Source organism: Haliotis rubra, unplaced genomic scaffold (genome assembly GCF_003918875.1).
Source record: "Haliotis rubra isolate DU_JTF1 unplaced genomic scaffold, ASM391887v1 Scf87, whole genome shotgun sequence".
NCBI classification, from domain to species: Eukaryota; Metazoa; Mollusca; class Gastropoda; order Lepetellida; family Haliotidae; genus Haliotis; species Haliotis rubra.
In genome coordinates, this window is record NW_025767601.1 from 1,341,902 (window position 1) to 1,357,595 (window position 15,694).

A 15,694-nucleotide genomic window follows, 5' to 3' on the forward strand; every position below is an offset into this window, starting at 1 on the left:
TGACATGGAATGACAGAAATGTAATTTTGACAGAAATGTAATCTGTCATCCATAAATCATGTTAAGTCTACAGTTGCATTGGGCAATTTGTTTAGTCGTAAAGAGGAGCAAAGTTATTCTGTAAGTTTATTACAAGCAGGATTATTTATTTTGGTAACTATCTGAGGCACTTCACCCCAGAAAATATATTTCTAGTCCCTGAAGATCAGTGGCGCTCACAGTTGATCAGTTGAAGCAAATATTGCCAATCCATTCATCACATGTAGATGTGAATTCAGATGAATAAGGTATCTGCAATTTGTTGCAAATTGTAATGCACCAAGAAGAGGGAAGGACTTTGGCTACTTTGTCACTCGCAGTGCAATTGACATGCGACCTCATAAACTGTCATTGATGATTGGAGGATTTGATGAGAAACCCGCGTGGGCTGAAGAAACAACTTGGAGTTTCACTTTGCTTAAAGGAATAAGAATTCTAATCACAAAATCAAACTGCAATCAGTTTCTCGTTCTCCTAAAAAGTTGTGTGATCCTAGAAGAACCTCAAAGTCCTGGAGATTGAATAGTGTTGAAATGTGACACAAAATGAATGTAATCCTTTAGACATTAGGGCTCTCTTTGGATTCCAGATGATTCCAGAAAAAACAGGGACTTTTACTCAAATTAAGTAACAGGGATAGTACTTAGGTTTTCATTTTATTCAGGGAAGAAAAACCCTGAATTAATTCCTCACATTTTTTTAGATGTTGCTACAATGGTAGCCATTTTAGATTAACTGTTGAAAAGCTCTAAAGTAGCTTTTTTGACCAAATTAGAGGTTTGTTAGGGCAAGTGTAAGATTTCCCAGTGGGATGTTGTAAATACAACAAGAGAACCCTGCTGCTGTTTGACATTCTATCTAGGAACACCAGTCTATGTAGTTTTTACAAAACATTCTTTCAAAATTCTAGCAAATGCTAAGCTTGTTCCTTTTGAAACTCTTTGAGTTTTTGCTTCTAGAAATGAAATGGAAATATTAAAATTATACATTCTGATTTCACTAATAGATCATATAAAATATAAAGCATTCCCATACTTTGTTTGAGGGGACAGTGGAGTCAAACCAAAGTGGCAGGTACATGGTACAATGTGTGAAGCCCATTTCTGGTGTCCTCAGCTGTGATATTGTTGGAATATTCCTAAAACAGGTGTAAAGATTACTCAACCACTCGCTCACTAACAATTTTTGAGTAGCATATACATGTATGTAAATGGAAAAGAATCTATTACCCAAACTTTGGCATATCTGAATTAGGAATTTACAAAATAATTTGAACTTACACTTTTCTCCAATATTTCTACAAAATCTGTTGTCATTTGCAGATTACGCTTTTTACTTTTATGTACCTCTTCCATCCCTGACTTTTACCGCGGAAAAAAGAATATAAGAACACAAAATGCAAATGCTCCTGGATTATCCACAATTGGAGGGTAAATATCATGACACTCAGGGTAAACTATCCACAATTGGAGGGTAAATATCATGACACTCAGGGTAAACTATCCACAATTGGAGGGTAAATATCATGACACTCAGGGTAAACTATCCACAATTGGAGGGTAAATATCATGACACTCAGGGTAAACTATCCACAATTGGAGGGTAAATATCATGACACTCAGGGTAAACTATCCACAATTGGAGGGTAAATGTCATGACACTCAGGGTAAACTATCCACAATTGGAGGGTAAATGTCATGACACTCAGTGTAAACTATCCATAATGCAGAACGGTTGAGTTACACAAATCAGATTTCTGAACTCTTTCTTACTAAGACTTGCCTCTAGCTAAGCTGAATGATCAGAAAGTTCTTTGTATAAGATATCCTATGGAGGTTTGTCAATTATGATAGAGAAAACCTGAATTTAAATGAGACTGAATCTGCTGGTGGGGATACTATTTCATCCTGAATCTTCCCGTGTTTCAATATCAGTGCTGTTTGCTGGTAGTCCCTAAATGTATACTTCTTTGAACCCTCAAACCACTTTGAACTTGCCCAGCTTCCCATCACAGTGCCCTAAGTATCTCCACATGTTTGTAGAAGCCTCGGTGAAGTATCAAGTAGAAAATTGGGAAAGGGAGCTAGCGGTTGTCTGATCTTAACCAATTTTTCTCATAACCAGAGTCTTTTCTAATTTGAGAAAGCATAACAAAAGCATGAATCTCATAAAGTCTGCAATTGGATTCACAGACCTCTTTGGACCTTCTTTAACAATGTCTAAGATTATTGAACCTCAAAGTAAACAGCAAGGAAGCCCTCTGAAAACCTATTTCTAGCATCAGGTTGGAAATGTGTTTTTGCAGAAATCAATTGTGGTTACTACGACCTGGGTTATGAAGAACTAACCTTTTCAGTGATTTCAAACAGTTGGACACAACAGGTCTATAAAACCTTTCAGCAAACTGAACTCAATATTGAAAGACAGATTTTAATGAGATTGGCCAATGCTGTGATGGCCTGTAACGTGTTGCCTCAAGTGCTGATATGCTTTCGAACTAAGCCCAAGGTGTCACATGACTCCTTCACCAACGATCTCTTCCTGATGTCGTGCCGGGGTGTCATTCCAACTAAGATTTTAAAACAAAATCAATATTTTCTCAGCTAATTTAGATTAATTATGGCAATGGTGAGTATTGTGAGATGGCCGACCTAATACAGGCTTCGTCAGTGACCTGACAATAGTAGGGTGAGGGACCGACAGAGAAGTAAGACGTCAATACACCAGGGACCATCAAATGATTGTTAGGTCACCATCATGTAACTCATCCACAACAGTGCCAGTGCTGTTTTAATGGTTGAGCTGAAATTTCACTGAGAGGCCCATAGTTTCAATTCAATTTGATTATAGGTGAAGAGATATGGAAAACATATGGAAGTGAAGGAGTTTCTCTGCGATGAAGTGTGATATTATTTTGCTACCTGATCAGGTCACCAGAGAGCTTGATCAGAGTTGACCTTAAACAAACTGAGAAAGCGTAAGGGAAATCAGCAGGATCATGTAATGTCATATTTGTTTTGCCCATTAGACCTGTGGGGATTGTTTGGCAGAAAAGGTTCCTGAACCGATGCAGTAAAGGTAACTAATGAGAATCCGATGGTTACAAAGAGTGGCCATGTTGACTGGTTGTCAACACGGTATACAGTCTCATGCTGGCCCAGTCACAACCATCCAGTCTGAAACGTCAACATACACATTCACTTTTCATGTTTAGACGAGCACTGTGTGCCATCAATCTACAGTCAAAGGTGCCACAGTATTACTGTCCAGAGTTGCCTCCCTTAGTGATGTTCTGATCTGCTGTCCTCTGTTCAATATGCCTATCGGGGCGGTGGGGTAGCCAAGTGGGTAAAGTGTTGGCTCGTCACGCCGAAGACCCGGGTTCGATTCCCCACATGGGTACAATGTGTGAAGCCCATTTCTGGTGTCCCCCGCCGTCATGTTGCTGGAATATTGCTAAAAGCGGCGTTAAACCAAACTTCGCCTCCGCCAATATGCCTATCAATAACAGTACTTACTTGATTCAGCACTATACCCATGTGTGTGGGTTTTAGAACATTTCCAGTTTTATTCACATCTATACTGGTAATCTACAAGACACTACAGACTATGTAGGATATACAATGATGAGCTTTCCTATATATTTAATAGTTGGAATAGAGGCACTGTAGTTTGTTGTAAGGACTTAGTTCCCTTGGGTGCCCCAGAAACCTATGATGGTGGGTTCAATACCAGATCACCCTGATTGTCAGCACTACTCACCAAAGTGGTAATTGTCTGAGGCCAGACTGTGTTAATCCTCACTCACTCACTCACTCACTCACCCATCCACCCAAACCCCACTCACTCACTCACTCACTCACTCACATGATGAGGACCTTTACCTTCAATAGAGAAGTTGCCCTTGTGTTTTTTGGCTTGGTACCAAAGTAGAAAATGTTCAACAGAAGTTGGAAGAGAGTTCAGTTGGGCACCTGTAACATTTTATATATACATATTTTGAAAACATTATGAAAACAAACTATCAAAACCTGTATTTTGTATTTTGTAAGTGGGAAAAACCTTATTACCGGTAGTATTTTAGAAATCTATTACATCCATTGAACCTATATAAGTGTAGCCAGGCACTGATATGTCACAATGTTTCATGACATTGTGATAACTGGGGCCATTGTCTACTGTGATGCATGGAACACTAAATGAATAAGTACATTGTCCTAGCACATGTCACTCTATGAGAACAGCAAACATGGCCAGGCTTGTGAACTTACAAAAATGAATTGCCTGTAAAAAGATCTGTCACTACCAGTACATTAGACGTTTGTATTTGAAGTACATGTTCTATTTGTGGGGCTTTGATCTGTCCAGGCTTCTGTGGTAGAAAAACATGAGACAATGAAACCACTCAAGTACCGGTATGTTTTTATGATACAAGGCATGTGGAACTCCAAAGAACTATAAAATTATAAACTTATAAAATATACATTTGCTTGAAAATACAGTGTTAACAGTCGTAACTTTAATGATTCTAAATTGGCTGTGCTTTTCTCCCAAAAGTGCATGTGCTCACACACACCACTCATGGCATCAATACTATAATACTTTGTTGTGCAAAAGTTAATGTTGAGAGCTAAGAAATGAAGTGCACATGAAAATATCCAGTGGCAGAGTTACCATTTTTTCTGAGGAAATATGCTTATTTTTTTCTGAAAGGAAATGCATGTGACCAGTTTGTGGACATAAAAAATGTTGTGTTTTAAGTGCGATCGCCATAACAGAAGTGCAGTGACTATGAGACACACAAAAATATGGATGATCTGATGAAACATGCATTACATTGTGTCATGAATGTATCATTGACACGCAGATGCCAACAATATAGATAATTTTTATTGCAAATATGCTTCATACTTCTATTTCATATTAACCTACCTATCACAACCTACAGTCATGTGACTAGATTTCTTGTCCATCACTTGGTTGTTGGGCATCAAACAATGTAAATATTTGAGCAAACAGTGTGAATGACAGGAGCTAACAAGAATGTAGCACATGCTTACCCTTTCCAAGAACATCTGGTGTCTAATCTAAATTTCGTTGATTCACCCATACCAGTAGTTTTCACCTCAACTTTACCTTCTTTGCCGAAAGAATCTTTTATAATTCAGACTGATTATTCTCTAGTTTTGATGTTTAATATTTTAATACAGGACCGTCATACAGTGTACCACATAATGTGTCCTTGCCAGTTAGTTTGTGACTTGTTTGAGTGGCATTTAGAAGTTGGTGTGATGAACAACGAGGAGAGTTCTATGGATATAGAAGAAGTTGTATATCCATAGAACTCTCCTTGTAGTTAGTTTGTGTACTACCCGTGAAGGTCCGGGTTAGAATGAACCTTCAGTAACCCATGCTTGTCGTAAGAGGCGACTAACGGGATCAGGTGGTCAGGCTCGCTGACTTGGTTGACACATGTCATTAGTTCCCAATTGCGCAGATCGCTGCTCATGCTGTTGATCACTGGATTGTCTGGTCCAAATTGATTATTTACAGACCGCTGCCATATAGCTGGAATATTGCTGAGTGCGGCGTAAAACTAAACTCACTCACTCACTAGTTTATGTACTTTCAAATAAAATGTTACTCCATATGCTACTTGACATAAATCAAAATGTCAGTGCCAGAAATTGGTCTTGAATATCTACCTAACTAGATTCCAAAATCTTAGCACTAATTATGTGAATGAATCGCTGAAAATCAGGTGTTCATGAAATGCATAGACACATTCCACTCTTCTACTGTAGCAGCTGCTGCCTACATGATGTTTGTACAAATTAAGGCGCCAGAGAAGAAAGAGGTTTTAAGTTGTTATTTGTAGTAACTGAATAATTTATTGTGTTGCACATGTATAATATCTATTTTTCTCAGTAGGAAACTGTGATGAGTTCCTGTGTGAAGGCGGCAAGTCCTGCATCTCCACGATATGTCCCTCCATGCCTCGCTACTGCATCAACAAGTCACTGCGATGTGATCGCATCCCCAACTGTGGCCCCTTTGATGACAGCGATGAAAGAAGATGTAAGAAATCTTGTTGTCCGATATGACAGGCGTTATAATATACACAACATCAAGAAACACTGCATAGTTATTCAACAAAATAACTGATCGCTGATCAATATTATGTTTGTAAAATGTTGTAAATACTAAGTTTTTATGTTGCATTTTTTTCAGTTGATTCACTTGACAAGAATAAATGAAACTTGTGTGTAAAACTGATTAATCTGTAGTCCTTTACATTAATTCAGATTTAAGTTTCAAATTTATTTCATCAGAATTTGTACTTTAAATAAATGTAACATAAAGTAAAACAAATATCAGTTGTGAAAATATACTGTCCTGTCCACTTGTCCTGTCCAGTTATTGTGACCTCTGATTTCATGTCTATGTCTGTCTCTCTTCGTCCTGTAAATCAGGATGTGGCATCGTAGTAGAGTTTGTCATATGGTTTTGTTAAGAAATCTGTTTCAGTTTGAGTGTTGTGAATTGATCTTAATGAAAAGTTATCCTTCCTTTTTAAGCCATTAAAAACATGCATCTTTGGTTTGAAGTTTGAATCAGTTGTAAGCCTGAAGAAGAAAAAAAAATCCTGGTGATGAGAAATACATTTTATTCATGACCAAAGACCATATTTTTATTATATTTTTCAGGTCCACGAGAAATCTTGATAATGACTGCCTGCATAGCTCTCCCCAGTCTCGGTGTTATTGGGCTGGTCATCCTTGTTGTGTACTGCTATCGGGCAAAGCATGTGACAAAGTCGTTGTCACAGGAACAACCATTAGCCAATCAGAGACAGGTATCACGTGACTCGATGAGTCCTTCACGGAGTCAGTGTATGATGCATACAAGTTTCATCGATGGCAAGATGGGAGGTGAGGGAGAAGGGGGACATATGGAGAAGATGGACAATGGCGCGGGTCCTCCCCCAGAACCCAGTTTTAAGACCCATCAAAAACGTGCCTCGTATCATATGATGAAACAGACGTTTGAAGACAATAATTTTGTCATTGCAGAAATTTAGGCCATCATTTCATTTATGATTTAGTCTAAAACATCATTATTGTAAGCCGTTAGTATCAGATGTCTGCACAACTGCTGAATGGTGAAACGTGGACGAGAGATCAAACATGAAGTCCCTATTCTTGATGATGAATGATAGCACTCAGTGTTCATTATGCAGAGGATGATTCTACGAACATGACCTGTTTCCAAAATGACGAAAATCACTGTTGCCATGATGAATCCTGAAGTCATTAAAGTGTCTGTAATGGTGTCTACAGCTTCAGTAAACTGATGGAGGTGACAGCATGATGTCCCAAGAAACGATTTCTCAAGTTGAAAATGATGCACTAGGGATATATTCATCACAGACAATATGGACCCAAAGAAGTTCAATATTGATGGGATGATAATTATTCATTGATGGATCTCCTGATACTTATGACTGTGTCACATCTAATGATAAGACAGTATGATCGTTCGGCATCTCATTGAGGGCTTTATGGAAGCTACTAACGTGTCTAATACACTATGGAAAAGACATTAGGAGACATACATCCTTATTTGTCAGCAAATGAATGAGATGTCATACACCAGGGAACAGATACCTTGTCATGTTCAGCATAGATATTGGTGACATTATTGACATATGTCAGTATTACCTTTGACAACCAGATAACAATAATGTTATTGTAGTACTTATCTGACTGTGTTTATAGCATCTGGTAATGATCATTAGGTACCTGAGAGGCAATGGAATAGCTCCCAAACTCACATCAAGACCAATACATCTGATCAACACATAAATGCTTGCCATATGCCCGATGCATAATTGTTTCGCATATTGCTGGACACTGTTGACATGTGGTTTCAGTTCATACACACTTTATTCTGAGAACTGGTATCTGATGTACCAGTATTCATCATGTTCCACTGATATTGTTACCCTGGTACATACAGTATGGTAGGTATATATTTATGCAAGATTCAAGAAGAACATGCTGAACACGGTTGTGCAATTTGACTTTTCTATCATTGTAATCATTGCTGACATCTGGACAGTGATTGGTGGATGAGAACGAATCATGCATAATACATTTCCCTTGACACAAGAGGCTGAAGTGAAGAAGATTTTCTGTAACATTTATGTGTTTATTGATGTTATGCATTGTTTTCAGCAAGTAACAGGCTGTATACAGATGTCCAACAACTGGTAAAGTTTGATACGTTCAGTTAGCTGGAACCACAGACGGACTCTTGGGTGTGCAGGTTTAGCTGCTCTTCGGTTTGATCTGTTTAAAATGCCTGACAAAGTCATGTCATTTGTTTTTGAGCAAAGGAATTTTACCTGATGAAGTCATGTCATACGTCTTTATGAAGTCATGTCATGTCAAATTTGCTTGATAAAGCTATGACATCAATTGCATATAGCTTAGTGAAATCATATGATATTGTTTTTGATCAACAGCACATGGCTCAATGGAGCCATATCATAAACTTTTATATCAAAGGCATATTACTTGTTGAATTCATGTCATAATCTCCTTGATCAAAGGCATCTGACCTCCATTGATCAATGGCTAATGGCCAAATGGAGTCATGTCATCTTTGATCAAAGGCATGTTGTTTGATGAAGTCATGACAGACTTTCTTTAGTCAACAGCATATGACCTAATAGATATCATACCCTGATTGATCAATGGCTTATGGCCAAATGGAGTGATGTCATCTTTGATCAAAGACATGTTGTTTGATGAAGTCATGACAGACCTTCTTTAGTCAACAGCATATGACCTAATGGATATCATACCCTGATTGATCAATGGCTAATGGCCAAATGGAGTGATGTCATCTTTGATCAAAGGCATGTTGTTTGATGAAGTCATGACAGACCTTCTTTAGTCAACAGCATATGACCTAATGGATATCATACCCTGATTGATCAATGGCTCATGGCCAAATGGAGTGATGTCATCTTTGATCAAAGACATGTTGTTTGATGAAGTCATGACAGACCTTCTTTAGTCAACAGCATATGACCTAATGGATATCATACCCTGATTGATCAATGGCTCATGGCCAAATGGAGTGATGTCATCTTTGATCTAAGACATGTTGTTTGATGAAGTCATGACAGACCTGCTTTAGTCAACAGCGTATGACCTAATGGTTATCATACCCTGATTGATCAATAGCTCATGGCCAAATGGAGTGATGTCATCTTTGATCAAAGGCATGTTGTTTGGTGAAGTCATGACAGACCTTCTTTAGTCAACAGCATATGACCTAATGGATATCATACCCTGATTGATCAATGGCTAATGGCCAAATGGAGTGATGTCATCTTTGATCAAAGACATGTTTGATGAAGTCATGACTGACTTTCTTTAGTCAACAGCATATGACCTAATGGATATCATACCCTGATTGATCAATGGCTAATGGCCAAATGGAATGATGTCATCTTTGATCAAAGGCATGTTGTTTGATGAAGTCATGACAGACCTTCTTTAGTCAACAGCATATGACCTAATGGATATCATACCCTGATTGATCAATGGCTCATGGCCAAATGGAGTGATGTCATCTTTGATCAAAGACATGTTGTTTGATGAAGTCATGACAGACCTTCTTTAGTCAACAGCATATGACCTAATGGATATCATACCCTGATTGATCAACGGCATATGGCCTATCACATGTGATTATGTAGAACCATTATTCCTCCTAATCGCTTTAAGTATTGTATTATATGTGTAAATGCTTAAAGTTGATGCTTGCTTTCTGAGCAACATTTGTTCTGTTAATTGGCATAATATATGAAGATTTATATCATGCTGACGCAAGAACTTGATACATTATTCCTAAAACCGTTCTATAAAGGTCACTGAGATAAGTTACTGTATGATGATATTGACTAAGAATGACATAGTATATATAATGAAGCCAGGCAAACAACTGAGGCTTTAACTTAAGTCATTATATGTTGGTGAAGATATTATGTGTATTTGAATCACAAAAATACATTTCATGCACATTACCATTTCTGCAATACTTTACTTTTTAACATTATGTGGATTGTTGTTTCTCAGTTTATGGAGCTTTATATTTCCAGAGTAACAGTTGTGCATTATTAACTGTTGATTTATATGTTTGACCACAGTGATGTATCTCACAGTGACGTATCTTTATTGCAAATGTTACACATAGAGTGACATTCTTATATTTATACCAATTATTAACTGTAACAAAATGCTTGATTTTTAGAAATCCTTATGTAGTTTTTCATAGGTTACCTGTACCAATGATGTATGTAGACATTTAAATACATGTTTTTGCTAAAAATACATTGAACTGTTATGGTGACACTGTTTATTCAGAATTTGTGTTCATCTGTTGTTACACAGTCATGGGTTTACAGGTTATCGAGAGGAAACTACTTTTGTATGACATGATTTCAATAACAAACTAAAATGACATTTCAGGTTCAACTTTCAGGACACATGCAGGTCATAATTGTTTATTGAACAATAAAACTATATGATTAGCAGTTTGACTTTGACTGGACTTTTAGAATAAGTATTCTAAGGTACTGACATTTTGTAGTTAGGTATATGTTTAGGTTTAATCATAAGAAAGTTAAGCACATCCAGCCCCACCAGTGATACCCATCATGAACACATGCAGAGGCATGTCAAGTGTTCACCTGAACACACATGGGAATATACTGTCAAAGATGAATTAAGTGATCTCATGTGCCTGTCATGAAAACTGTCTGTTTAGGCTGACCATGCAGACAGATACGTTAGCTTTGATGTACTTTTTAACTAACAAATGATTTGTTAATCAATCTGCTACATGTACAAAAAACAAACAACATTTGTCTTTGCCTCAGTGTGTGCTAATTTCAGCAAACAGGAGTAGAAATTATGAAGTCAGAGATTATGATACAAACATGTGTTCTGTCTTTGACACAATGAAATAAGACAATATGCTTAATACGACAATGTTATTAAAATCTAATACATGTTGACCAAACATTTGCCAATATTTGGTTTGTATTGTTGTTCCTTTATTCCACATTGGTAATAGTAACTCACCCACTATGCTATATATATATATATCCATGAAATCACAAACCTGTGACATACCAGCATTGTTTTAAATATTTAATTTTGTTCTTTTATCTAAAACATATTTATAAATACATATTCAATGTCAGTGCCAGTATTGTTTTAAATATTTTTTTTTTTTGTTATCTAAAATGTATTTATAAATACATACACAATGTCATGATAGAGAATAATCTGCCTTGATCCCCTGCAGAAACAGATTCAGTCAGGCATAAAAGGCAAAATATTTGTTTAAGTCACCAGAAAATACGTTGAAGGAATAGAATTCTGCTTTACTTTTCCTGATGCTTTTTATAACATTCTTTGTATATTTTCTCAAGTCCCCTGTACCCTGTACAATCTATTGGGACCTCTGTTGCATCAGGTCCATGTTCTCTATTACATTCTTTACGTACTGCTCATGTTGAGTCAAATATACTCCCTTATTCCTGGGTGATAGGAGGTATTACTTCTTGGTGCTGCTTCTTAAACTTTTCACATTCCAGTTGTTTTTAAAACTTTAAGATTCTTCAAGAACTAAGAAACAAGAAGTAGCTGTGAAATGTTGTTACAAACAAAAAAGACATTGTTGTCAATTAAAAGCATTTCAACTGCTATGGGACCAACTGTGTGATAGAAGATGGGAACCTTGGGATTTTTTACAACTGCAAAATTAGATATTTATGTAACTTTTACTATGAACTTAAACATGTTACTTGAACGATTTTGTGACAGACAGTTTCTTTTCTTTCAACAACCTCAAGCAGAATTGTTTTTTTCAGGCTTTTACAGGTACAAAATATTAATTTCAGTCCATTCCATGCCCTCAGACTGTCAAATGATTGGTCTCTATTGTAGAGAGAAAACCTAACAATAGACCGTTCTGTATAGTAGCAATCTTTGATTTATGCAGTATTGGTGATGTTTGCACCACTGTGTCAGGGGTGACCTGCTCCACGACCCACCTTACTGCTGTCTGTACCAGTACATGCTCCGGACCACTAGTGTATGTTGTCAGTTTGACCAGTTTGTCTTGAATCATCTGTTGTGTTATGACATCCAGGAGATGTTGCACTTGTATGTTCTCACCATCAAGCAAGGTTGTAAATAAACTATGTTTATGTCTCTATGTCTGTTACTTATTGTTGAGTTGTGTTCCAAGTCTGGGTATGAAAGATGAAACATATGAAAAACTAGGGCATCAATACCAGATGTCACTGGGCAATCACTAATACCTGATGTATGGTTGGATTTATTGGTGCCATTTGAAATGACTGGGTCAACAGAATCACTTGATATGACTGGGTCAACAGTATCACTTGATATGACTGGGTCAACAGTATCACTTGATATGACTGGGTCAACAGTATCACTTGACATGACTGGGTCAACAGAATCATTTGATATGACTGGGCCAACAGTATCACTTAATATGACTGGGTCAACAGTATCACTTGACATGACTGGGTCAACAGAATCATTTGATATGACTGGGCCAACAGTATCACTTGATATCACTTGATATGACTGGGTCAACAGTATCACTTGACATGACTGGGTCAGCAGTATCATTTGATATGACTGGGTCAGCAGTATCATTTGATATGACTGGGTCAGCAGTATCATTTGATATGACTGGGTCAACAGTATCACTTGATATGACTGATAACAGTATCACTTGATATGACTGGGTCAACAGTAACATGTATCACATTTGATATGACTGGGTCAACAGTATCACACTGGGTCAACAGTATCACTTGACATGACTGGGTCAACAGTATCACTTGACATGACTGGGTCAACAGTATCACTTGACATGACTGGGTCAACAGTATCACTTGATATGACTGGGTCAACAGTATCATTTGATATGACTGGGTCAACAGTATCACTTGATATGACTGGGTCAACAGTATCATTTGATATGACTGGGTCAACAGTATCACTTGATATGACTGGGTCAACAGTATCATTTGATATGACTGGGTCAACAGTATCACTTGATATGACTGGGTCAACAGTATCACTTGATATGACTGGGTCAACAGTATCACTTGATATGACTGGGTCAACAGTATCACTTGATATGACTGGGTCAACAGTATCACTTGATATGACTGGGTCAACAGTATCACTTGATATGACTGGGTCAACAGTATCACTTGATATGACTGGGTCAACAGTATCATTTGATATGACTGGGTCAACAGTATCACTTGATATGACTGATTCAACAGTATCACTTGATATGACTTGGTCAACAGTATCACTTGATATGACTGGGTCAACAGTATAACTTGATATGACTGGGTCAACAGTATCACTTGATATGACTGGGTCAACAGTATCACTTGATATGACTGAGTCAACAGTATCACTTGATATGACTGGGACAACAGTATCACTTGATATGACTGGGACCAACAATATCACTTGATATGACTGGGTCAACAGTATCACTTGATATGACTGGGACCATCAGTATCACTTGATATGACTGGGTCAACAGTATCACTTGATATGACTGGGACAACAGTATCACTTGATATGACTGGGACCATCAATATCACTTGACATGACTGGGACCATCAGTATCACATGACATGACTGGGACCATCAATATCACTTGACATGACCGGACCATCAATATAACATGATATGACTGGGACCATCAGTATCACTTGACATGACTGGGGCATGGTATCACTTTGTGTAACTGTTAGATCAGAGTCTAATGATGTCTCAGCTTCACGAGATGCACGAGTTGTACGTGCCAGATATACCCAGAACATGGAGTGCACATCGTACATTTATTGCGAAGCTATTGCAGTTTTCCCAGCGATCAATTAAAACAAAGCCGTCTTGCAATGCTGCAACCATCACAGCGATATGCAGGCTCTAAAACGATGCTTCAGTGTCGTCATCTGCACCAATATTTTCACACGAAAGTGTTTCTCGAGCTGGCGGATCTTGTCCACTTGAAAATAGAACATGACCTTTCTCCAACTGTGTTCTCGGACTATTGCCAAGAGGCTGTCTAAACATCCGTTAGAAAACACCAGTCCTCCCACGTGAACTGGTTGACGTAATCTAGAGTGATATTAAGGCACTGAGGACAAGTATTTTCTGTCAGTGGAAGTATTTTCGACCAATCAAACCACGTATCAGATGTTTCTGTGACAACTGATGGAAAGTTGTTGGCAACTCGGTATCTGTATTATACTCTTCGTTGTGGAAATATTTACATGTCAATATGTTGCTTTTTCTCATAGTTGTTCAAACGTAGGGATATTAGGGACACTAATAATTAGACAGTTATAATTATTCCCTGCAATTTGGATTCAGGGAATGGAACGCAGATAGTAAGCTGTGGAGACCGACTCGCCTTATGGACTCTTTCCTATTTTCAGGGGGGCGGTGGGGTAGCCTAGTGGTTAAGGCGTTAGCTCGTCACACCGAAGACCCAGGTTCGATTCCGAACATGGGTACAACGTGTGAAGCCCATTTCTGGTGTCCCCCGCCGTGATATTGCTGGAATATTGCTAAAAGCGGTGTAAAACCCTACTCCCTCACTCACTCCTATTTTCAGTGGAAGTCGAGAGACGTGTGCCGTGAACTTTGAGACACCATCTTTGTATAGTTATACTTACTAAATACTGAATATGTTTAGGGTGCATGTGATGGGAAACTGCAGTATGGCTATGAGGCAGGACATGCGTCGACTCATGAGTGTTCTTAGTCTATAGGTTTATTTAGTTGATGTATTCATTTCCAGAAAACAATACTTCTGGCTGATGTGATGGGCACACGGTGGAAATATAGCAAGGACATGCTGACGTTTGAGTTCATATTTTATGCTGAGTCAGTGAGTTTTTAGCTTGCGGCTCGCATATTATGTAAGATCAGCTGAGATTATGTTTTGGGCTGTACCACATAACAGGGTACAACGTGCCATATTGAACTGTTAAAATGTAAACTACTTACCGAGAGAGGCATTAAACAACAAATAGAATTTAAGCCACAATAATACAAGCATAGAAATGCTGAGCAAAGTGTGATTTAACAGACGCTTCCAAGGGTTCTGGTGATGGCTATTGTTTGAATTTATATTGGACAACAAATAACCGAAGTAAACAAAGTGTCACCGTTTATGATGAAACAAAATAGATTGTCAGACCAAGCATAAATTAATTAGCTTAGATCACTGAAGATACAAGAAAACAGTCGCAGCGCAAATACAGACTGCAACCAGCCTATATACGCAGTTCATGCATATGGACGCCTGCATGATTGGTTGGTTGGTTGTATATGGCGGCGGTCTGTAGTTGATATATCGAATCTGGACCAGAAAATCCAGGGATCAACAGCATGGGCATCGATCTACACAATTGGGATACGATGTCGTGTGTCGACCCAGTCAGTGATCCTAACCACCCGATCCTGTTAGTAGCCTTTTACAACAAATATGGGTTGCTGAAGAC

At 38.0% G+C, this 15,694-nt stretch overlaps 1 protein-coding gene and 1 long non-coding RNA gene across 7 annotated transcripts in view; one reads left to right on the forward strand and one right to left on the reverse strand.

The window, feature by feature from the left end:
* The window catches only part of LOC124263158 (procollagen C-endopeptidase enhancer 2-like), a 190,865-nt gene extending 182,289 nt beyond the window's left edge, over nucleotides 1-8,576 (forward strand). For 5 of the 6 annotated variants that reach the window (XM_046697728.1, XM_046697725.1, XM_046697727.1 and 2 more), the window contains 2 exons: nucleotides 5,968-6,117; nucleotides 6,747-8,576. In XM_046697728.1, the coding sequence (XP_046553684.1) occupies nucleotides 5,968-6,117; nucleotides 6,747-7,120 (524 nt within the window). In that variant the 3' untranslated portion in view covers nucleotides 7,121-8,576. The remainder of the gene's footprint in view (nucleotides 1-5,967; nucleotides 6,118-6,746) is intronic. The other variant, XM_046697729.1, reaches the window with a different exon arrangement.
* Nucleotides 8,577-10,437: 1,861 nt separating this feature from the next.
* Nucleotides 10,438-11,242, reverse strand: LOC124263160. Its single transcript, XR_006894780.1, has 2 exons — nucleotides 11,203-11,242; nucleotides 10,438-10,925 (listed from the first exon to the last, which is right to left on the reverse strand). It is a non-coding gene; the product is annotated as an uncharacterized LOC124263160 (long non-coding RNA).
* Between the last annotated feature and the right edge of the window lie 4,452 nt (nucleotides 11,243-15,694).